This window comes from Fusarium solani (genome assembly GCF_023522795.1).
Source record: "Fusarium solani strain SB1 chromosome Unknown bctg00000010, whole genome shotgun sequence".
Classification (NCBI taxonomy): Eukaryota; Fungi; Ascomycota; class Sordariomycetes; order Hypocreales; family Nectriaceae; genus Fusarium; species Fusarium solani.
The window spans coordinates 692,052-714,590 of record NW_027072147.1 but is presented as its reverse complement, the minus strand read 5'-3'; the positions used below and the strand labels follow the sequence as shown (position 1 = coordinate 714,590).

The window sequence follows — 22,539 nt, the reverse complement described above, 5'->3', positions numbered from 1 at the left end:
ATGACCTTTCACGTGGGTGCAGTGAAGTCAAGAGGGGTTACGATGTCGATCACAGGATATCACATGACATTGAAGTTTCGGCCCCCGAGTTCTTGAGGTGTTTGTCTCACTTTGGCTGCCGTGCAACCGCCTTTCTCCGCTGTGCGATGTCGCCGATTTTCAAACTGACTTCTTACATGAACAATTGAGCTTCTTCTTTCGGCAGGAAACACAAGAGTTTGTACGATACCGTGAGCTATGAGATGAGAATTCATCCAAAAGAAGCAATTCCTCGAGGAACTTGGGTGCCGCTGATGTCAACATTGACTTTTGCACTACAGTACTTGGCCGAGGCCCTGGACAATCTCCTTGACTCGAACGAGGTTGGGATAGTTACATGGCTTCGCCGTTAAGCCACCAAGAAATTGCATCTTCAGCCGTTATTCTTAGTGTCGACGAACTTATGTTTCTCTGAGGCGCAAGAGATTACTTCAAATACCAGGCCTGATAACCCGTGGCGTCGAGACGCTCGAGTAAAAAAAGAAGCAAGACCAAGACATACACGGAGTAGATCTACAGGACAGGCCCCTACGATTCGCCCTATTGTGTCGATCCCTCATATCAACTACGTGGCGCTTTTGTCACCGAAGTAACACTCCCCAAACAACGCCGCACGACGACATGTCACCCTGACACCGGGGCCGTAATCATGCAGATACAATGTGACTGCGTCTTGGCACTGGATTGGCCTTCTGTACGATGGGAACGGGGAGGAGTTACATATATTACTCGCCCCGTATCCACCTAGAGTGCTCGCTCAGTGCTTACTCACGAGTCAGCATCCACAGCTCCGCGCTGGCTCGGCCGCCGTGCTGACGCTTGCTGGAGCCTCATCTATCGCCAAGGCGCAGCGGCGCAATCCTTGGCGGGGCCTCTAGTCTTTCCTTGTCGCCGGATGCTACCCTGGGTAGTGCGTTTATACCAGGGGGAGTGCTGAGAGGAAGGGGTTTCTAACGTAATAAGGGATAAAACTAGTAGAAGGAATGTCGATTACACGTGTAACTCTTCCAGGAGGATGTCTTGCAGCAAGGCTCAACCCTGCCGCTAGCGCTTCAAGTGCCGGCACCAGCGGGATGACGCGGGCCAAGGCGTCAGCCCGCGGGAGTCAACGTTGCTGCTATCAACCTCCCCAGGCTTGCCCCAATGGGACACTCGTATCTGTCGCCTTTGCAATGGCGAAAAAGACCCCAATTAACCCCACGCTCACTCATCCCGAACAGCAGCAGATATGATATACGACAAAGTTCTTTTAATACCTTCCATTTGCAGCCTGCATGCATGCGGGTTTATCCGTATCAGACGGGGACGGAGATATGTAAGCGCCAATCTCCCCGCCATCGCATCCGATTCGCCTCTCGCAGGGTTGGCAGATCGCCTAGATGCCGAGGTCCGTCGTAGCCCTATGGACTTTCAACATCTCCCCATGTCAACCCATGTCAAGGATACCTGCGAGTGAATAACCGAATTCCCTGCTCGCCAAGCCGGTTTTTTCGATCTTTGCCGGGGATCCAGCTTCTAATCCAGGTAAGGTGTCTCGGCGCCAGGTAAACAAGCTTTTCTGCTGTGCTCAGCCCTGGACCAAAACTCAAACCAGGAGGCTGTCTAGCGTGAATAACATCCCTTGCATATACCCCCCCAGGCAGATTCGAGTCTGAAGAATCAATCAGTAAGCCTGAGACAGCTGTAAGCAGTTGGCCTCCGTGGAGCTGCGAAACGGCCTCTCCACTGTGGCTCATTCCAGGAATGGTTGAGGGCATAAGCCCATGTTCCTCTTTCGGTCTGCAACGGGGCCGGGGGTACTTGCATCGTTAGGCGGCGAGCCGCTGCTACATTGACTGGCAGACGTCAGCCTCCGGCTTACCGGTCCTCCACGGCGGGAAGAGAACGAGGCTTGGGGGTTCGAGGTTTGTATGCGACCCTTTATTTGCGGATGATTTGCAGTCCCGAGGCCTTGCCCCCGGGTGCTTGGCCGTTAAACTTGCGGATTACTCCGGCGTATACTAAACTATCGGGTTCCCTAGCCTTTGTTGGGTCAGAGAATCATCGAAACTACCCACACCATGACCATGCTATCAGATCCGTTCCGAGTTATCGACGACCATGCGTCCACCATCACACCACCTGTACCGCGCCCGCAGAAACCTGTCCGACTGAGACTCGCTTGCGATGCCTGCACCGCAGCCAAGGTTAGGTGTAGCAAGACTCACCCTTGTGAGCGGTGCATAGACAATGGGCAGGAGTGCTTTTACAGTGCTTCTCGACGACATGGCAAGAGATCTCGACATAGAAAAGCCGAGTCTGATGCTCAACGTTCTTCTTCGAGCGAGGTGCCGACGCCCGGGGCTATTCCAGTGCCAAACGGCATCAAAGGCATGTCTTATGGCTCCGAATTCTCTTGGGAAGAAAGGGAAACTAGCCCGCAGTTGTCGAGTTACCAAGCACCCACTCTGGGCAATGGTATCGGAAAACTTGACAACTGGGCATTCCACGACATTGACATGATGTTCGACTTTGACGACACGTCCTATATATCCCTGACCGAACCGTGGAAAACAACACCCGGATCCCTCACGAGCCAACAAACCCTCAGCGAAACAATCACCCCTCCCGAGCAACAGACGACACCTGCAGAGCAACCAACCAATGCTACCTCGACGCCGCCGATCGAGCCCCACGATCCCAAACAAGCACACGACTGCGAGGCTCTAGCTCTTGGCGTTCTCCGCTCGCTGCATCACCACAATGCCGATGGCATCTGCAAGGGACCTGCAGCCAACGGCATGAACCTCGCCAAGCCGATGCCAAGCATCGACACGGTCCTGTTCGCCAACAAGGCTGCCCTGACCAATCTGATCCCCCTGCTCAAGTGTCCCTGTGCGAGGAACCCGCATATTGCTCTTTTGCACAGCACTATTCTTTCCAAGACCATCTTTTGGTACCGCGTTGCCGTCACTGCGCGGTATCATGCCGAGGGTGCGGAATTGCGGCCGATGAAGATACAGCTGGGGATGCTGGATCTTGACGATGACGATCAGGCTACGCTGCAGCGAGCTGTGCTTCTTAGGGAGCTCCGCAAGGCGGAGAAAGTCATGGAGACTTTTGATGAGTGTTCTGCGAGTGAAGATGAGTTGCCAAAGTGGCATGCTACGGCCATTCAGAACATGAAAGAAGAGCTTCAGGCGATTATTCAGAAGATCAAGAAGGGTCAGGGAGAATGGGCATAATTTGGTTATCGCTTCTTACACAGTTGGATAGCGACGTAGAATGGCACTGTTTGAAGCATTTCGGTCAGGGCAGCATACAGAGGAATGCATTCATGTCTATCAGATAAAGATTCGGCACTTGAGCCGTAGATGTCCTAACACCCTCAATTGATGTCAATTTCTACATTCTGTTCCTATATCTTCTTTGCCAACTTCACACCACCAAGCAAGATCCGCGTAACGGCATACATACACGCACCCGCCATCAAAATAACTCCCGTCCAAATCTTGATATTAGTGTACCCTCCATCATCGCTAGCGATAAAAGCGCCACCAATGGGGTTGCTGACAAGAGCTGGAATGGCGAGAACTCCAAACTGCATGCCGTTTCGTAGCCCAATTTCACGAATGGGCGAAATTTGGGCCATGAGCGTTGGACAGAGAGTCACAAATGCTCCGGAGCCAAAACCGTAAAGGGCGGCGAAAACGATTACGGCGGCGTTGCTTGATGCGGGGAGCCACAATGCCAGAACCAAAATGGCAGAGAAAAATGCCATGACTGTCTGGGTGTTGTATGCGCCAAACTTGTCAGCAGCGATTCCAGGCAGAATTCGTCCGAAAAGGCTTGTGACTGTCAGCATTGTCTTACTTTCTGCATACTATCGTGCAGATCTTACCTCGCTGCGTTCAGAATTGGAATGAGATACTGCGCCAGGTTCTCGGACATGCCGAGTTGGGCTGCCTGCGCCGCAATGTAGTTGATGGGCACAAAAAGGCCCAGAAAGTAAATAAATGCGGATGTCACCGTGAAGAGATACGCACGCTCCGTGAAAGGCTTAAAGAAGCCTTTGAGAGGTAGAGGAGCAGGTGATGGCGGCAGGCGTGAAACGATGGTCAAGTTGGCGATGATGAGCAAGCCCAAGATCAGAAACGCACAGGCTCGCCTGTGCAAGTCAGTTCAGCTCTTTCTGGCAGCCCATGTAGGTTTGTATGGGTTACTCACATGGCCCATGGAAAACCAATCTGCTTGATTAAGCGGTTAAACATGATAGGCAGGAAGACACCACCGAGACTAGAGCCACCACTGACAAGGCCCATTGCAAGACCTCTTCGCTTTTGAAACCAGGTGCTCACGCATGCAACAGCTATCATTAGTTAGCGAAAGTGCTATGAGTATGATAGCCAAAGAATAGGTACCTGGTGTAAAAAGGCAGCATATTCCAATGGGACTGCATATGCCCTGTGATAGAATGATCTGATAGTACTTGGTGGAAAGCGAGGCCATCATCAGTCCAAAGACATGCATGAATGTGCCGAAAGCCATTAGCCACCGTGGGCCATACTTGTCGTAGATTCGACCAACAACAAAGCCCTGGGATCTTGGGTTAGGCAGTTCTCGATGATCCTGATATGCGAAACTCACGCCGCCAAAGAGAATCGACAGTTCCAAAGAGGCAATCCATGAGATCGCACTAGGAGAGTAGCCTTTCAGATACTTCTCCTGGTAATAAGCCTGGAAGACTCCTATGCCTGTTCGCACACAGAATGTCAGCACTTAAAACTTGTGATTCCGCTAAGATGCACTCACAGTTAATCCATCCAAAACTGCAAATATTGGCTGCCCAAGCCCCGAACACGACTAACCACGCTCGCAAGCCGTCATCTGGAAAATCGTTCAGAGATGCCCCGCGGCGATGGTCCTCGGTTTTCTGAGACTCGATGGACGGGAGGGTATCGTTTGATGACCCTAATAGGTTGTTCACTGAAATCTGTGTAGGCTGCATGATTGTTTTGCAAAGAAAGTTGTAAATTTTTGAACAAGGAGCTTCTGGCTTCTTTGAAAGAAACAAAAGACGATGCCAAGCTATCTGGGTGATGGATATGCTTATCCTCGGACACTCATATTGTTTCGGTGACCTCTCGGGAATACAGAAACTTGCTCTGCCTCGCCTTTAGGTGTTGTGAGCGAGGCCGAGCGAAGATCCTTTTCTTAATCTCACACAGCTGACTACCCGGGACCCAGGCGAGTCGTAAAAATGTGTTACTATGCATGATGCGGTTACAGATCTACTGTCTTGGTTGTGTGTACTATGCATAGGCAGGCCCGGAAATTTTAGATCGCCAAGCTTGCCAAGACATGGTTGATCATTGATTACCGCATATGTGTGTAAAACTGTCTGGACATCATCTTCGCAGTAGGCATCTGCATCGCGGCATGTGATTACGAATTGTGAAACGTCTTATCGCTGCAGTAAGATATGAGATTTCCTATTAAGCGACAATACGAATTGCTGCAAAGCGCGTCGCTGCAAAGGGCCCTACAAAGGACCCAATCCCCAAGTCTAGAACCAACAACCTGCGGGTAATATGCCACGTTCAACCCCTCTCCTGCCTCAAACAGACAACCAACATACTATTCAGGCTGTGAAACTCGCGTCTCAAAGCCAGAGGCGAAAGGGCCGAACCCAGGATTCGGCCTCGGCTTTGAGCCAGATTATCGCGATTGGCGTGCGTGGCGGGCACTCATGCGGGGAATCAGCCGGGCATCGTCGGGTGTTGCAGCAGCGAACCGTCGAGCTGCAAATGGAACCCTGGAGCCCCTTGCAGCGGGCGGTCAGAGGCGTGGCCCCCACTGTAAATGGGCTGAGTTAGTGAGATGTAGGCTGAGGAGTTGGGGAGTCTGCGTCGCACACCGCAATCAAGAGGTCGGAATTGATACACAAGGTAGCAGATATGTTGTTGTAACCAACACTTGCAGTATTGGAATGTTGATCCCTTGCATCTCGAATACCTACTTAAGTTGAGCTGCACCCAGCTGAAAGTGTGTCTCTCAATTCAGCATCAACAACTCATCACTCAATCACCCCTCCATTCCCCACCCCCAAAACCACCACAAAAATCACAAAATGGCTGCTGCAGTTGGCAAATACGTCTCCAAGCTCGCCGGCAAGCGCGTCCTTGTCATTGGCGGCTCCTCTGGTGTCGGCTTCGGCGTCGCAGAGGCTGCCCTCCAAAACGGCGCCTCTTCCGTCTTCATCTCCTCCTCCTCTCAATCCAAGATCAGCAGCGCCATTGAGCGCCTCAAGAGCAACAACACATCCACCAAGACTGAGGTCCAGGGCTTCCCCTGCAACCTGGCTTCTTTTGACACCCTCAACTCGGAGGTTGAGAAGCTCTTTTCTGAAGTCGCCAAGACTGGCAAGCTCGACCATGTTGTTTTCACAGCTGGTGACCAGATTGCTGTTGGCAAGCTCGAGGACTTTACTCTCGACGCCCTCAAGCAGGCCGGAGCTGTGCGCTTCTTTGCACCTCTGGTGATCGCCCAGCAGCTCCGCAAGAATCTCAATGAGAGCACCACATCCTCCTACACCATCGCCACAGGTGGTGCTCAGGAGCACGTCGGCAAGGACTGGACGGTGATGCAGTCGTACCTTGGCGGCATCCGCGGCATGACCCGAGGCTTGGCGGTCGATCTGGCGCCCATCCGGGTCAACGCCGTGGCCATGGGTCCCACCGACACCGAGATCTGGGGCAAGGTCAAGGAGATGGGATACTGGGACCACGTGACGGGCAAGATGAAGGCCAGGATGACTACTGGTGCTATCGGCGCCGTTGAGGACGTGGCTGAGGCGTATGTGTATCTGATGAAGGACAAGAACGCGTCTGGTAGCATAGTTGAGACTACTGGTGGTACTCTGATGTCGATGTCTTAGATTTGAGGGTGGTGATACAGGGTAGATAGATAATCATGGCGTTTTGGGCAATACACCAGTTTTGGCGCAAGTTACTTCCTCCCTTCTAGTGATATGATCTCGTAAAGCTCTGATGAAGCATTAGCAACAATTAATCAGATCAAATAAAATATTAGCAAGATCAATTGTTATTATTCCTACCCTCTCGAAGCTGTGATAACCCCCGCCAGATCTGCGTAATCTTCTCACAGCGGGTCTCTGCGCGTAAGCAGCCACCCATGCTCACCACCTGTCAACAGTTTCATGAGAATGCTGTTGGTTCACGCATCTCGCGTCTCGGCATCATCACTCAATGCCCGAGATATTCCCCGACATACATGGATCCTTCTTTCGGCACTTCGCCTTTTTTCGCTTCTCGGATTTTAGCCACCCGAATCGTTAAGCTCCGTGCGTGAGATGTGATGCATTCCAACCCCGATGGAACATGGAGATCATTGCTGTACAGCCTTTGCTTACCTTTCCATTGTAAAGCCCTGTGCAGGTCAAAATGTTGTCTCGTTTCCCCATGTCGGCGTCGAGGCGGCTTTCAGCTTTGTCAGGGCAAGTAAGAGCAGCGAGCACCATGAAGGAAGCAATCGTGTCGAGAGGACCCAAGGTTGAGATTATCGACAGCCCCATCCCCAAAGCTGGGCCTGGGCAAGTTGTCACTAAGGTCGTCTTCTCGGGTAGCAATCCCAAAGATTGGTGAGAGATCTTTTGACGCATTAACGCGAAATACTAAATAATTCTAGGAAGCGACCAGAGTATTGGGGCGCCAGAGGCACTGGCAACCAAGGCGATGACATTTCAGGCATTGTCCACGAAGTTGGTGAGGGCGTCTCCGAATTCAGGCCTGGCGACCGCGTCGCAGCCATGCATGAAATGAAGCAGCCGGGAGGTAGTTATGCCGAGTATGGTGTCAGCTGGGCGTACACGACATTTCGTCTGCCTGACAAGACATCTTTTGAGGGTGAGTTTTTGGGCGCATGTGAATCATCGTGACATTCATCACAAGCTGACAGGGCCAATTTAGAGGGCGCTGCACTGCCTCTGACTGCCTTGACCGCTGCGTGCGGTCTCTATGCGCGTCTCGGCCTCCCCGAGCCATGGCTTCCTGCGTCTGATTCTCAGAAGATTCCACTGGTCATTTGGGGCGCCTCATCAGCCGTTGGCTCATACGCCGTTCAGCTCGCCAAACGTTCCAACATTCACCCCCTCATCTGCGTCGCCGGTCGCGCCCAAGAGCATGTGGAGGGGCTGATTGACAGAAGCAAGAGCGACACAGTCATTGACTACCGCAAGGGCTACGAAGCCGTGGCTGAAGAGATGAGAGCCAGTTTGAACGGGGCTAAGCTCGAGTACGCATTCGACGCTATTTCCGAGGATGGTTCGTACCAGACCATCTGCAAGGTTCTCGACCACCACACGGGAAAGATCACCAATATTGTGCCTGCGCAGTCGTACTCGGATATTCCCAAGACGATTCAGAAATCGGTCACGACGGTTGCTAGCATTCACGAGGATCTGAAGGATTTTGGTTATGTTTATACGCGGTATTTTAGCAGGGGTTTGGAGGAGGGCTGGCTGAAGGCGCAGCCGCAGGAGATCATCCCAGGTGGATTGGCGGGCGTTGAGAAGGGCCTTACGAACCTCAAGAATGGCACCGTGAGTGCGGTCAAGTATATTTTCAGGATCGCTGACACTCCAGGTGTACAGTCATGAGATTTCTCTTGAGTCTTTGCGTTATGATGGCCGTGGGATACGCGCACGTCGGTCGGGGACTCGGGGCGAACGTGCAATTGAGGCTGGGTGCGCTTGAACGGAACAAAATGCAATACGCAACGATGGCAGTAAAATACACGATTATTTATGCCCTAGTAGTTTGAAGGGGTTCAAGACATGATGGAGAATTTAATAAGAAGTGAGAACTCCATGACCACTGCATCGCTGAGAGCTTTGGACTGCCCGACTATCTAAGGTAGTCTTGTGCTATGCTTTCGCATAAACGAAGCTATTTCGGATACAACCTCATTTCTTGAAGTCGTTCAGGATCTTTTGCGCTCCAGCAAATTCGAACTCTGCCATCGTTTCTTGCCACAACGTCTCGCGGGCCGCCTCCCCCTCGGGCGTGTAGACAAACGCGGCAAAGCTGGACAGCATGTTAGCCATTCAGTTATGCACGTGAATCTAGATATTTGAAAACAAGGAGATATTTGTATGAACGGGGAATGTGATGATCACTTGGGGTACTTACGGCGCAATCTTCCAGTTTGACACGAAGCATCTATGGGACTCTTTTCCCTTGACAGCAACTGCATCGACATACGTCGACGCACCAACAGGAAGAGACCGTCCGAAAATTGCTTTGAAGATGTAAAAGAAGGCCACAACAAGCCAGGGTGCAAAGTTCTGCAAGGCAGTATCCTTGACCAGGCCTGGGTCGGCAAGATTGACGACGACATCTTCACAGTCAACATAGCTGGCCAGGTTGATGACAAACAGGTGACCCAAGAGCTTGCTCACGGCATATCGCTCAACAGGCTTCCATGGCCTAGTTTTGTCATCAAGAGCAGCCAGCATTGGACCGCCTTTTGGTTCCGAGAGAGTGGCTCCCCGAGCTGTGCCAGAGCTGACGATGGTTAAACGACCTGGCTCGCCGACTAGAGACTTGGATTTGAGGGTTGGCAAGAGCAGAATGGCGAGGAGAGCAGTGGAGAGATAGTTGACTTGGATCAACTTCTCGTGGCCAGTGCTAGGTACCGTAACGAAGTCGGCTCCTTGCACTCCGGCATTCAAGATGGCGATATCCAGGCGAACAAGTTCGGCTTCAGCGCGGCGAGCAAATGCCTGGATAGAGTCATACGACTCCATCTCAAGAGGCCAGACCTGGATATTGGCATCGGGAAACTCGGCCTTGAAGTTGGAAGAGACCTTCTCGCCCCTTTCTTTGGATCTCACGGCCAAGATAAGGCCTGATAGACCGTATGATAGGAGCTGGCGAGATGCTTCAAGCCCAAGACCGCTGGTGGAGCCCGTCACGACGGCAACCTTGCCTTTGAGGTTGGTGTCTTTGGGAGGCCATCGGACTGGGCTGCGGAATTGGGACTTGAAAAAAGAGAGCCGGGGCTCTCCTTTGGAGGACCGAGATCAAGAGATGCGGACATGAGGGCTGGTGGGAGTGTGTATGAACCAAGTGAGGGAGGGAGTTGGAAGGTGGGTTATGAAAGAGAAGGGTTAGGAGTCTCAGTATTGAAGAAAGCATAGAAATAAGAGACAATGCGGGTTACTTTGAGGGAAACTGGTGACTCTAAATACTTCTCCCTGATACTTCTCAACTCTCTTCGAGTCTTCATCCCAGCATCACAGCTCTGCGAATATTCCAAATTCGGCAACGCTCAAGATCGTTCAACATCCGCTAAACCAAGATCGGACTTCACTCTTGTCTTGGCATTCTGGCTCGAGCGTCTTCCGAAGGCGGTCCCATATTATCTCTCGCTACCCATGCCCCCATTTCTCTCCTGACACTCTGTCTTGTCCCATTCAAGGCACTACTCTTCTCTTTAGACGACCCTATTCATAGTTGGATAATCTTATTGTATTGTGTTACTACGCTTATGCCTTGCGCCGGCCCTTGCAGTTACCCCGTTTTGTTGTCCCGAAGATGCCGACATTCCCGTCCTCCAGTGACAAGCTCCCCTTCATCGTCACCACACCAAATATGCAATCCGTCGAAGCAAATCGCAGGACTATACGAAGCCATGCGATGCGTGGAAGGAACCGAAAGAAGCGTCCGATTAGACCGCCATCTTGGATCAATGGAGGGAAAGCAGAGACTTCTGGTAATCCGAACTTGGGCCAAGCTTTCTCTATCATGCCCAAGGTTGGTGGTGAATTCTCATTTACGGCTGTTCCTGAAGATCTTGGGCCGGCAATGCTGGAAATAGTCTGCAAACGTAAGAAAGGCCCCAAGTTTGGGTGTGATGGATGTCCCAAACTAACATCTGGATACCTAGTCAGGCACATAACACCTTCTTTGGAGTTTGGCCCGGCATCTGGCCAAGAACAGTCCCTTTGGCTCGAGCCGATCCTGAGTGATGTCGCTTGTTTCCACTTTACCATGTTCATATCGAAAATGTACATCGATTACCTTGAGGGCCACACCGGGAACACCCAGAATGCTCTAGCTCACCACACCAAGGCTTTGAATGCACTTCAGAGGCGCCTTTCGGCAGGAAACATGGACATTTCGACTTCAGACTCAACCGTGTTAACTGTTGTTGGTCTCACCACTGCGGCGTTGGCATTCGGCGATGTGGACATCGCTCAAAAGCACATGAGAGGCCTACACAAGATGGTCACTTTGAGAGGGGGCATCTCGACATTTTCGAACGATAAGCGACTACAAACAAAACTATGCCGGCAAGTCTTAAATCTCATTTATTGTGGAAAATTCCTCCTAATGAAAAGCAGTGTTGATCTTGGCGTGTCTCTCAGTACAGGAAGCGAGCCTCTCTTTTTCTCGGAAGAGCTTTCGTGGAGTTCCTACCTCCCCCCGCAAGCACCAAAGAAGACACAGACTACATATGAAGCATCTTCAGATCTTCTCAATTTCCTTGCAAGTTTAGATGCACGGCTACGCCTGGTTTGGGATGACCTAAAGACGTATTCACAATCAGCCAACATGGCAGCACACGGCGGCCTTGACATGGACACTTTGCTCTACCAAGAAGTCATGGTGTCTGCCCACTATCGCCTTATTCGTCTCAGATTTGAGCTGGGTACCATAAACAAGACAATATGCCTTGCACTACTAGCTTTTGCCAGCTCTGTTTTCCTCCAAGGAGGTGGTGTCTGGATCCGTCACGAACATCTCTATCGGCAACTGAAGAAGTCTTTTGCTGTGACCAAGGATAGAAAGGATGATTTGCCGCCCCAGGTGAAGCTGTGGCTGTCCGTGTTTTGCGTGGCTTTTGATGCCCACAAGCCCGGCCGCAGCTGGCTTCGGTCTGGGCTGGCCGAGCTTCTCCAGACCCAAGGATTGAGATCGTGGGACGAGGTAAGAGCCTTGTTGAAATCTGTTCTCTGGGTGAATAAGATACATGACGCTATAGCGAGGGACTTTGTGGAGGAAATGCTAGGTGCAGCGGAAAATGGGAGTCAAGCGGTGTCTGAACTGACAGCTGAGGCTCTATCACATGGTTGTGATACTTGAGTCAGGACATCGGGTAATGGGAGTCTAGACTCGGCAGTTGAGAAATTCACATGTCATTCGGGACGAGATTAATTTAAGCTTGGCAGCGCCTCAGAACAGATGGCTGCAAATGTTGGCTGTCTATGCCATGACTGAACTTGGATATTTCAGAATGGACACGTCGGATATCCCTTTGGGCATGGAATTTACGTAAATTAAGACACGTGGCTGCATAAATGCAAAATTGTCTGCCTGAAAATTCCCAGACAGGATTCAACTGCTTTGCCGTTTGTGCACAGCCTTGTTTCTCGTCGTGACGGCCCAAAGTCCGCTTCCGCCCCCGTAAAAGTCAATAGCTGAGTCCCCATGTATTCCTGGGGCTATAGTAGTGTAACCATGTACTGTCGTATACTGAGGACTTACTACCTCCCCGGCGTGGACGCATATTGGCCATCTCCGACCAATCCTCCAAGCTCGTGGGTGCTCGCACTCAGATGGTCGCTAGTGGCTGCTTCAAGAGCATCGTGATTAAAGTAGACTGTCTGAGGAAGCGTTGCATCGTTCTGGGGTTGAATAGGCGAGATTGTGCGGGGGGAATATGGTTGGGTGATGGTTGGAGAGCCCACGACTTTCGTATCGGGTACGCTTGAATGAGCGGTGGACTCAGGCAAAGAGCTATGCGACTGATCTCTTCTGCGATTGCGACGCAAGATGTATAGGATTCCCAGGATTGTCAGGCTGATAACAGCCAAACCTCCCACAACACCTCCCACAACCGCGCCAACGTTGAGTCCAGGGGGTGGGGGCGGAGGCGGAGCTGTTTTTGTCTCACTGAGCTCCTCTGTCGTTGTCGTCGTTGTTGTTTCGAACGTCTCACTCGGGTCGGTTGCTGTGCTCTCGGTGGTTGGTGTGAACATGGCGTCAACCCACGTCATGCTCGGCGTTCCATCAACGAAAACAACGGTCTTGAACTCTCGAGGTTGCCCATCGTTGGTGCTGTAAATAGTTTCCGAGGTTCGGAAGTCACTACAGACCCAGGCGGTAATGCCCCCAAAGTGCCACTCTGCACAGTAGGGGGAACTGGACTCGGTGCTACATGATGAGGGATTCTAGTCACTGCCTTGAGAAAGGTGTTGCGGAGTTGAGATGACTTACCATTTTAAGATGTAATCGTCCCAGGAACAATCATCATCGCATATGTCTGTGTCAGTTGCATCTATGCGGTCGAGGCAGGTAGTTAGGATTTCCTCAAAGTCGCAAAACACATCGGCGATCGAATCCAATTCCCATGAGCAAGAGGTTGAAGGTAAGCAAGTATACCTGTACGCCTGATCATCAAAACCGCAGGTCTCATCAGGAGCCACGGTGACAGTGATAGTTCCCGTAGTCAGGTTATCGTCATACTGCCGCCGACGAAGCCCCCGCTCTGGCTCTTCAGAGCGAAGTCGCGCATACTCAAGATTGTTGAATGATGTGAGGGTCTGGCGGGCAAGGGAATTCACTTTTGCAGCCAAAATGTCCACTATGGCGATTGCCTTTGCGAATCTGCGCAGGAGCATTGCGTAGGTCAATGGGAGTCGGTAAAGGCGTGTATAGCAGCTGACAGTAACCAGCTGAGAGATTGGCGGGCAGTGGCCCCTAAGTAGTCCCACGAACCGGAAATTACGTGTTTGGGTGCTCGTCCCTTCATCAAGTGGCTTGCAGGAGCTGAAGGAAGGCCTTCGCCCTCTATCTATTAGCAAGACAGATGCTTTAGCCACCGTTAACGTGGTCTGGTGGCAGCCCTAAATTATGTGGAGGTCGGCTGTTTGTGATAACTGTGATTTGAGTCAAAAGCCTGGATTAAGCTTTGTTTGTGGCTGCAGTCCTGCGGTGGCTATTGGCTGAACTCGTAGCCATCCCTCTCCTTGGCCCTTGAAGTGAAGCCGAATGCGCCAGCCAGTGAAGCCTCCATACCAGACTGAGACTACCGAAGGGGCTTTGGGCTGCTTACAGGGCGATTTTCCATTACTTTCGAGCCTGCGCCGGATTTTCCCGTACAGAATCTTCTCATTTTGGTTCACGTGGATTGAGCCACACGCCCAGTTCATATGGGATTCTAGAGTGGTCTTCCTCCTTCAAGACTAGGCTTGGGGATAGATATTACGTGGACTTCCTGACCTGTCACATTGTACGGTCTCAGGAGTCATGACGCTTGCAGAACGGATGAGGCAGTTCGTGGGAAAGGGCCGGAGTGGTTGAGGCTTCGAAATTGCTTTCTTTCTGGCTCCTGTCTTAGTGATAACTACAAATTTCCCCTTCAGACCAAATGCCCTGTCTTGATTAATAAGTATATCGAAAGTTCCTGTTCTCCTTATCAGTGAGGTCATCACGAATGGCGTCGAGACCAGCCGTGATTCGGGTGCCTTCAGAGTCTACGGCGCCGCTCTTTCGGTCGCGTCGCTTGTTTTCAATGGCACAAATGATGAAGTACAGAGTACCAGTGCCCATCATGACTGCGAAACCGCACAGCATTGCACCGATACCGAGGCTGTAGTGGGGGCGCTGGCTCTCGAGGAAGAATTGAGGTCCGACAATGTTACCAATGGCTAGGCTATCGTTAGCGATGAGTTCTTGGAAACGGAAGATGATAAACATACCGTAAAAGCAAGCTGCTGAAATCGAGACAAAACTCTTCTTTGTCATGCCGGTCACGTTTGAGGACTGAAGACTGAGAGCCATGACCCACGAGACGTTGTAAAATCCCATCAGGTATACTCCAGCGAGAGAAGCGTCTCTGTTAGCCACTGGATCCAATGTTTTGACCATGATAGCACCGGCCACGGCGATTCCACTAGAGATGACCCAGAAAATGCAACGCATGTTGGGTACAAAGAGTGTAACGGCAGTCATCGATGCTTGGGCAACCATAGCAACAGCGGCCTGGGGAGTGGCCATCAGGACGGTCTTGGCTTGTGAAAAGCCGTAACCGGAGATGATGAGGGGGTTGAAGTTTGTTATTCCAGCGTTCGTGATGGACTGGGCGATGAAGAAGATGGCCAGGCACCAGTACTTGGTGTCCTTGAGAGCTTCGCCGATTTGCCCCCATCGGAGTTTCTTGAACTGAGTTAGCTGGGATTACCCGGGCCAGATAGCGTCAACTTACCGTGCTTGCTTCTGTTGCAGTTTGGTTGGATGCTAGTCGAAGCACCGCTACAGACTTGAGCTCATCGTTGAGAAACCAAGCCTGAGCAGGCGAGTTGGGCAGCAGGAAGAACACCGCGATTCCCACAACCAGAGTGAATGCTCCGTAGATAATGAAGATGTACTACCATCGTCAGTCTTTGAACCGAAGACACGGGGAAAAGTATACATACCTTCCAAGTGGACAGGCTTCCGTTGATCCGGCCAATGGCATAGCTCAGGATGCCTCCAAAGACACCCGCAAACGTATTCGCCCAGAACGCAGTTCGTAGCGGCTGCTCTTCACGACGGTACCAAGTCGAATTAACCAGAATGAGACAAGGAAGGATGCTAGCCTCAAAAGCACCAAGAAGAAATCGGATAACTGCCAGTCCAGCAAAATTATGACAGACGGACATCAAACCAAGGCTAATTCCCCACGCCATAAGGCAGGCACCCACGTACTTGCCAGCCGGGAACTTGTAGATAATCCAAAGGTTGGGAAATTCCATAAAGAGGTAGCCAAAGTAGAAGATACTGCCAAGCCAGCTGTATTCTTGCTTCTTTAGGTTCGTGTCCTCTTTGAGACCGTAGATGGCCGCATAGGCCAAGGCATTCTGGCCGATTTGGTTAACATGGGTCGTTCACAGGAGACGGCTGGTGCTCACCTTGTCGAGAAACGCCAGTGTCATGGATATGGTGATCAGGGGCATGACGACCAAGTCTGTCTTGATCCGGACTTGTCTGCATTTGGCAGGACTCGGGACATCGACCTGACCTTCGGCCCCGTCTGAGCTGACAGCCATGTCAAGATTCTTCTTCAGTTCGGTGTCCATGTTGATGCAAGTGATTCGTCTTGAAAAGTTGATGCAGAGAGATGCCTGGAGCATGGACCGTGGGGTAGACCGCCTTATAACCCCATGAGCCCCGAAAATAATGTCATTTCGAAAGATCAAGATTAACGATGGTGGTTGATAGCGCCTGGGAAGACCCCAGCAAAGGCCGGGCCGACATGGAGCTAAGAGCGGACAAGCTGGCGAAGGGCGGCCCGACACGGGAACATGATTGGATAGTGAGCCGACTTTTGTCGGTCCAGGTCTTGAAAATCGGATCTGTATCATCGGCACGCAATCTTTTGGCTTCGATAAGCGCCATGAACTTGTCATGGACCAGATAAAGCGTCAAACTGAGGCGTGATTTCGGAATGAACTAACTCGATAGATTGTATCTCTGGTGAAGTAGAGCGTAAATAATGTGATAGGCTTCTCATTGTCGTTTCATCCGACACCTTTGCCTATCCTGCTGAAATGATCACCATGTTAATTGTCGGGCCGTATCATAAACCAGGGGGGAACATCGGTCCGTAATGGGTCGGATTCCATCCCCTCAAACCTGAGTCCATAAATCTCGCCTTTTTATCTACAATTGCGTGCTTGGCCTGTATGCTTGGCTTCCCTAAACTGCAATCATCTAGGTCTGGCACTCCTACGCCATTTCCACTACCCTGAGACTCCAACATGACGGTGGACACTAGTATTGAGTGCCATTCCCATGGCGCCATCTCCTGCATCGAGACTCACACTGTCGGTATGCCCTGTCGAATCGTCACCAAGGGCTTCCCGCGCCAAACAGGAACCCTGCTAGAGCAAAGATGCGAGGCAGAAGCCAGTTACGACTATATCCGAAAGCGTCTTCTGCTTGAGCCTCGAGGACATGCAGACATGTTTGGTGCTGTTTTGAGACCGCACACTGAGTCTACAGTATCTGGGGAAGCTCACATGGGTGTGTTCTATATTCATAGGGCAGGATACAGCAAGATGTGTGGCCATGCCACACTCGCTGTTAGCAGGGTCCTCATCGACATACATGACCCTGAGATCTTTCCTCGGAGGCACCTTGTCAGGAATGATCCCGTCACACAGACCTCTACAATTATTCTGCACACACTTGGAGGGCTTGTCAAGGCCATGGTCCCTACTACTGCCGACGGCCAACGGTCAGACCCATCACGTCCTGTCACCTTTGTCGCAGTCCCATCTTTCGCCATCGCGACGGACCTCAACGTGGCCATCCCTCCGGAGTGTCGGTGGCCAGAACTTGGCAGCCGAAGCAGCATCAACGTGTCTCTTGCATATTGCAGCGCTTTTAGCTGTCAGACGCAGCTGCACGAAATAGGCTTTCCACCAGGGACGTTCCAAGGCGGACCTGTACCGTTTCAAGACCTGAAATATGCTGTGTCGCAGCTCAAAAAAGCTTTGGGGGAGCCAAAGTACCAAGATTATTTCAAGAACCCTTCTACTGGCGAATCTGGATCCTGCTTTGGCGTCTTGATCGCGGATAAAGGGCTAGGCCAACTCAGCAAGGGGTCGGAAGGCGTAGAGACGGGACTTTACATCTTCGGTGACGGTGTACTGGATCGGTCTCCTACCGGGAGTGTCTCAGCAGCAAGAAACGCCGTTGCATTTGCCAAGGGTGAGCTTTGTCCCGGACAGTCGTGGACTTATCATAGTCTCCTGTCCAATACGCTTAAGAGGAAAGAAGGATTCACTGCTACGGTTGTACGTGGGGAGAGAAGAAGGGAGCTTGAGGAAGGGGGGTATGCAGCGGGTCCGGTTGTAGTGGAAGTGCAGGGCTCTGCATATTATACTGGTTTTCATACTTTCGTGGTCGAAGATGAGGATCCGCTGGGTAGCGGAGGGTTCACATACGGACAGCTAGCCAACTGAAGCGATGCCAGGGTTTCGTAGCTGACTTTTGTTGTAATTTGAGCTTGGGAAGTTAAAGTTCCTCTGTTCAAGGAGCCGCAATATGGAAACCATAATGAGATGGCTTCACTCAATCAAGTTCACTATTAAAGCCTCGTGTTGTCTAATAAAGAGCAAGAATAGTCAACTCTGATTTAGACAAAATTCTGCAAGTCCAGTCCCTCAGCCAGGGTCAATAGCCCAGAAGGCGACACCGTAAAGGAGTCCTGCAGGTCCAGCAAGTTCCATGCCTCCATATCGCCAGCAGGGGAATAGTCCTGCATCATAGCCGAGTCGTCATCCTGATGCGTGACTCTCGATGCATCAAAGAGTCTCGGTGCCTCTTCAGGTTGTGACGCTTGGTTGTTTGCCTCGCCAGCCTTGACCTGTAGATACGAGAAGAATATCCTCTCTAGTCGCTGCAGCTCCCTCTTGCGGATCCGAGCCCCGTGACTGCTCCCTGCTATCATATTGTTGAGTGTCAGGTACGCCACAGGCAGACAGGGTCGATCTTGCAGCCAGGAGGGGACGACTGAGGCGATGACGTGGAGGATGAACGCGGATGAGAAGGCCTCCTCAAGCTGAAATGGGATGAAGCAATCTGATATTGTTAACATGCATGGCTTGCTTCTGATGGATGACCTACCAAGCTGATCCGCATCACTCAAGTTCTTTAGCGTGGCGAGAATGGTTGATGCAGAGTCCACACAGGTCTGTAGTAGAGAACTAACTGGGCCCTCTGGTATGGGTTCATCTGCAATACCCTGAGCGAGGTGCTTCTGCAAGACACACATGACGAGAGGACGCGTTGCCAGCACGATACACTAGTTGCGTCAGTGACCTTCATCCGCGAGTGATTGCCAAAACATACGTGGTGATAAGACAGAAGCAGACGCGTCGCAATTCTTGATGACGACTTGATGGTGGTGCCGTGGACGTTTGTCTGCAGGTATCGGTTGAGATCGCTCGACAAGTTTGCAGTGCTATGCAACATCGACTGAGTCTTTTTCACCAGAGTATCGCTGACTTGTGCATCTATCCCATATACGCCTGGTTTATCGACGTTAATCCGTCATCTTCTCGAACATGGGGCAAACTCACCCGCTAGAATCTCAGCTGTCAGGCGTGAAAGGCGAATGTTGAGTGTCATTGCAAGAGCCCAGGAAGAGTTCACAGTTTCTGATGGAAGTTTTGCTGTGATATCCTCATCACGTATGGAGCTCGGTGCTCCTACCAGCGTAGAAAAGTGTCGGTCAAGGATGTAGGTGGCCCAGAACATGGTATTGCAGCGACGGGAATGTGTTGGCCCGACTTCAGCTGGAGATGCGTGTCTGTGAAACCCTTCCAAAGTGCAGATGCGAAGAGCTTGACCGATCTTTGCAATGATTGTGGTGAGTAACAAGATCAAGCTGGGAAGGGTCAACCTACTGTCTGAAATGCCTCGAGCCTTAGGTCCAATGACTGGAGATACAGCGCTGCTAGACATAACGTTTCGACTGCTAGTATGGAGTTCTTGTTGACGCGGAAGAAGTTGGGGATCAACGACATAGCTCGTGATGCATATTGGGTTCCCGGGGTAGCCGAAGCCCCCTTGGAGTTTACAATGGCTTCTCCAAAAGCTAAAACGAGCAGAAACTGTGCATACCAAAGCCTTGACCGTTGGACCTCGGCAGCAGGATCATTGTACAGGTCATTGATCCGCGCAAAGAACACCTCATCGTCGAGAATAGGTGACAGAGTGCCTAGGTGGTATTTCACTGTGTGAGCTAAGAACGTGGCATAATCTTGTGCTGGCAGGTCGTTGATAGCCGGCGACTCGTCTGCACCTAGAGGGCTCCAGTTGAGTTGGAATTGGGCGAGTGTCCAGGGATCTGGGGGCACATGGTGTTCGGGGAGGCGACTGGCGATCAGGGAGAGGACGCGTCGACAGAATGACCAAGACGAGGTTGGTCCCAAGAACCCTGATCAATGAGAATCAACGACAAAATAAGATAGTCGGAACAACTTACAAAACTTTCCGTCTGAGCCAACTGCAAATGTTTCATCACCACCAATGAGAGGATTCGTGTTAAACTCTGCATTGGATGAGTCGGTGGCGGGTGTAGGAATCCCGCTCCTTTCGGGCTGCAGCGACGGTAATGTCGCCGATGGCAAGGTGCCAGCTCGTGCACCAGTGGTCCCACATGTTGCTAGCCCGGTCTGACTGCTGCAGTCGTCATCCTGCCCCGGATTTGCTTCATCCGGTGTTGCTCCCTGATTGCGTGAGGCCAGTTCGGCATCGGCCCGAGGTCTGGGGGATTGGTCGTCTCGTGCTCTGCTCTCCAGCGACCGCAGATAACTAGACCCTAGGGTCAGTCATTCTACCTGTGATACAGAATTGAGTTACCTACCTCCTTGAGATGGAAACGCGACTTTCAGTAGACTGAAAGTCGCACGTCTTGCGCTTCCGTTGACAACGGGTGCACGGGAACGTGCCGGAGCAGCGAACCTTCATGTCCCGACACCGGGAACATCTAAAATAACATTAAGTTCGTCTTTCTCTTATGAATGGGATAGAGATTTCTCACGCTTTTTGACATCTTTGACTCCTGCGGTCGGTATTCTCCTGCACCGGCGACATGGTGGATATCACTTGCAGTGCGGATTAGAAGTTCGGGCCGACGGTTTGGAGAACGGCGCCATGGGGTTTTATTCAGCGAACCGCGTATTATGTTTTGCGGGGAATAAATGCTTATCTCAACCCTTGCAAGCTAAGCTTATCAAAGGTTAGTCTCTTATCAGTCCGCCACTCGCTAAGGTTTAGACGAGAATAGGGTAACTCGATGTTCACACCTGGGTCTTGATGCTCAGCTACCTGAGTACCCATTCGTCAGACAAAGCAAAAGTAACGAAAATTTCCTGAGTTCATAGTATATACTATTATCCAATTTCAAAGTAATGCAAACCTCAATGAGATGAAATAGTCAGGTGACTATCAAGGTAGCATCTGACACCCTTAGTGGCTTGGCCCGATTTATGGCAGCCTAATTCTCCCTGTTCTTCCACGTCAGCCTCTCTCCACGTACATCATCCCATTGTCAAACAATCATGGCTCAAAGCCGTGGCATTATCAATACAGTGCTAGATAGCTCTATTGGTTGGCTCCTTGGGTTGCCTTCGGAACGATGCGGCTACACCACCGAGACTGCTTCGATCCCAATGAAGGATGGCGCCATCCTAGCAGCCGACCTGTATAAGCCTGCCGGCATGGAACCCCTCGGGACTATTCTCGCCCAGTGTTCGTACGGTCGAGGCATTTTTATGGCCGCCGGAAACGCTCGCATATTTGCTCCGAGAGGTTACCAGATTCTTCTCGTCAGCTGTCGCGGAACCTTCGGATCGACTGGGGACTTCAATGGAGGTTTCTCGCAGCTTGAGGACGGACAGGAAATTGTCTCGTGGATGCGTGAACAGCCATGGTATACGGGGACCTTCGCCACACTCGGGGCTTCGTTTATGGGATACGCGCAATGGGCACTTCTTCGTGATCCGCCGAAAGACATGGTCGCCGCCATCATCACCATTGGTCCACACGATTTCGCCGAAAGCAACTGGGGAACGGGAGCACTTCGACTGCAGCAGCGTCTCTCCTGGGCGGATCTCATAGTGCACCAGGAAACCGCAACTATGAGTGATCGGTTAAAGATGATGGGCAATACCAGGATCGCTCCAATGATGAACGCAACGCCGTTGCAGGAACATGTGGATGCCTACTTTGGTGATAAAGCACCTTGGCTCACTCACTCACTCACGCACCCAGATATTACGGATCCAAGTTGGGAACCACAAAGACATGCCGAGGCCCTTGAAAAGGCGGATATCCCAATCTTGCTCATCTCGGGCTGGCACGACGTCTTCCTAGATCAGACCATGTATCAGTATCAACGCTTGCACGAGCGAGGGTGCAACGTCGCGCTCAGCATCGGCCCTGGAGCTCACATGGATGTCCAAAACGGCGACAGCAATCGTGACACCTTGGTCTGGCTCGAGAAATATCTTGCAGGCAAGGAGGGTGTCGAAAGGAAGTCACCGGTTAGAGTTTGTGTTGGAAGTCCTGGTCAGGAGTGGTTAGAGCTCCCAAGCTGGCCTCCACATACTACGCCTTCAGAGTTTTACTTGCGCCCTGATGGCGCTCTCGAAAAATCCGCGCCGTCAGAGGACGCATCCTCCTCCTTCACTTTCAATCCCGAAGATCATACACCAACTGTTGGAGGACCTCTCCTGACTGGTGGCGGAAGCGCCGACGACACAGCACTAGCGGCCCGGGACGACACCCTTGTATTTACGACAGAAGCTTTGAAGGGGGAGTACTAATCCTGGGTCAACCAGTTGTCAAGCTAGAGCATTCCACGGATCGACCCTACGCCGACTTGTTTGTTCGTCTTAGCGAAGTAAACGCAAAGGGCAAGAGCCATAACGTGACAGAAGCA

General features: G+C 51.5%; 11 protein-coding genes across 11 annotated transcripts; 6 read left to right on the top strand and 5 right to left on the bottom strand.

Annotated features, from left to right (window-relative positions):
• Window positions 1-2,099: 2,099 nt before the first annotated feature.
• On the top strand, window positions 2,100-3,263 carry MRS44_014275 (uncharacterized protein; the record flags this gene model as incomplete). Its single annotated transcript, XM_046271420.2, has 1 exon — window positions 2,100-3,263. One exon carries the CDS (start codon window positions 2,100-2,102, stop codon window positions 3,261-3,263), a length of 1,164 nt encoding a protein of 387 aa, XP_046127602.2.
• Window positions 3,264-3,436: 173 nt separating this feature from the next.
• Window positions 3,437-5,026, bottom strand: MRS44_014274 (uncharacterized protein; the record flags this gene model as incomplete). Its single annotated transcript, XM_046284790.2, has 6 exons — window positions 3,437-3,866; window positions 3,920-4,186; window positions 4,246-4,387; window positions 4,440-4,614; window positions 4,666-4,772; window positions 4,831-5,026. The coding sequence occupies 6 exons, from the start codon at window positions 5,024-5,026 to the stop codon at window positions 3,437-3,439; spliced, it is 1,317 nt and encodes a 438-aa protein (XP_046127603.2).
• A 1,122-nt stretch (window positions 5,027-6,148) lies between these two features.
• On the top strand, window positions 6,149-6,955 carry MRS44_014273 (uncharacterized protein; the record flags this gene model as incomplete). Its single annotated transcript, XM_046277361.2, has 1 exon — window positions 6,149-6,955. One exon carries the CDS (start codon window positions 6,149-6,151, stop codon window positions 6,953-6,955), a length of 807 nt encoding a protein of 268 aa, XP_046127604.1.
• A 601-nt stretch (window positions 6,956-7,556) lies between these two features.
• On the top strand, window positions 7,557-8,695 carry MRS44_014272 (uncharacterized protein; the record flags this gene model as incomplete). The annotated part of the gene is made up of 3 exons (XM_065618348.1): window positions 7,557-7,678; window positions 7,726-7,943; window positions 7,989-8,695. The coding sequence occupies 3 exons, from the start codon at window positions 7,557-7,559 to the stop codon at window positions 8,693-8,695; spliced, it is 1,047 nt and encodes a 348-aa protein (XP_065474420.1).
• A 306-nt stretch (window positions 8,696-9,001) lies between these two features.
• MRS44_014271 (uncharacterized protein) lies at window positions 9,002-10,137 on the bottom strand (the record flags this gene model as incomplete). Its single annotated transcript, XM_065618347.1, has 3 exons — window positions 9,002-9,122; window positions 9,228-10,059; window positions 10,116-10,137. 3 exons carry the CDS (start codon window positions 10,135-10,137, stop codon window positions 9,002-9,004), a joined length of 975 nt encoding a protein of 324 aa, XP_065474419.1.
• A 497-nt stretch (window positions 10,138-10,634) lies between these two features.
• On the top strand, window positions 10,635-12,185 carry MRS44_014270 (uncharacterized protein; the record flags this gene model as incomplete). Its single annotated transcript, XM_065618346.1, has 1 exon — window positions 10,635-12,185. One exon carries the CDS (start codon window positions 10,635-10,637, stop codon window positions 12,183-12,185), a length of 1,551 nt encoding a protein of 516 aa, XP_065474418.1.
• A 401-nt stretch (window positions 12,186-12,586) lies between these two features.
• MRS44_014269 (uncharacterized protein) lies at window positions 12,587-13,723 on the bottom strand (the record flags this gene model as incomplete). The annotated part of the gene is made up of 2 exons (XM_046282436.2): window positions 12,587-13,256; window positions 13,320-13,723. The coding sequence occupies 2 exons, from the start codon at window positions 13,721-13,723 to the stop codon at window positions 12,587-12,589; spliced, it is 1,074 nt and encodes a 357-aa protein (XP_046127608.2).
• A 763-nt stretch (window positions 13,724-14,486) lies between these two features.
• Window positions 14,487-16,162, bottom strand: MRS44_014268 (uncharacterized protein; the record flags this gene model as incomplete). The annotated part of the gene is made up of 4 exons (XM_065618345.1): window positions 14,487-15,260; window positions 15,310-15,471; window positions 15,521-15,943; window positions 15,995-16,162. 4 exons carry the CDS (start codon window positions 16,160-16,162, stop codon window positions 14,487-14,489), a joined length of 1,527 nt encoding a protein of 508 aa, XP_065474417.1.
• A 681-nt stretch (window positions 16,163-16,843) lies between these two features.
• Window positions 16,844-18,052, top strand: MRS44_014267 (uncharacterized protein; the record flags this gene model as incomplete). The annotated part of the gene is made up of 1 exon (XM_065618344.1): window positions 16,844-18,052. The coding sequence occupies one exon, from the start codon at window positions 16,844-16,846 to the stop codon at window positions 18,050-18,052; it is 1,209 nt and encodes a 402-aa protein (XP_065474416.1).
• Window positions 18,053-18,225: 173 nt separating this feature from the next.
• On the bottom strand, window positions 18,226-20,690 carry MRS44_014266 (uncharacterized protein; the record flags this gene model as incomplete). Its single annotated transcript, XM_046277959.2, has 8 exons — window positions 18,226-18,671; window positions 18,717-18,894; window positions 18,942-19,120; window positions 19,172-19,445; window positions 19,499-20,031; window positions 20,080-20,408; window positions 20,461-20,583; window positions 20,638-20,690. 8 exons carry the CDS (start codon window positions 20,688-20,690, stop codon window positions 18,226-18,228), a joined length of 2,115 nt encoding a protein of 704 aa, XP_046124199.2.
• A 467-nt stretch (window positions 20,691-21,157) lies between these two features.
• MRS44_014265 (uncharacterized protein) lies at window positions 21,158-22,423 on the top strand (the record flags this gene model as incomplete). The annotated part of the gene is made up of 1 exon (XM_046277960.2): window positions 21,158-22,423. The coding sequence occupies one exon, from the start codon at window positions 21,158-21,160 to the stop codon at window positions 22,421-22,423; it is 1,266 nt and encodes a 421-aa protein (XP_046124200.2).
• Window positions 22,424-22,539: the final 116 nt, after the last annotated feature.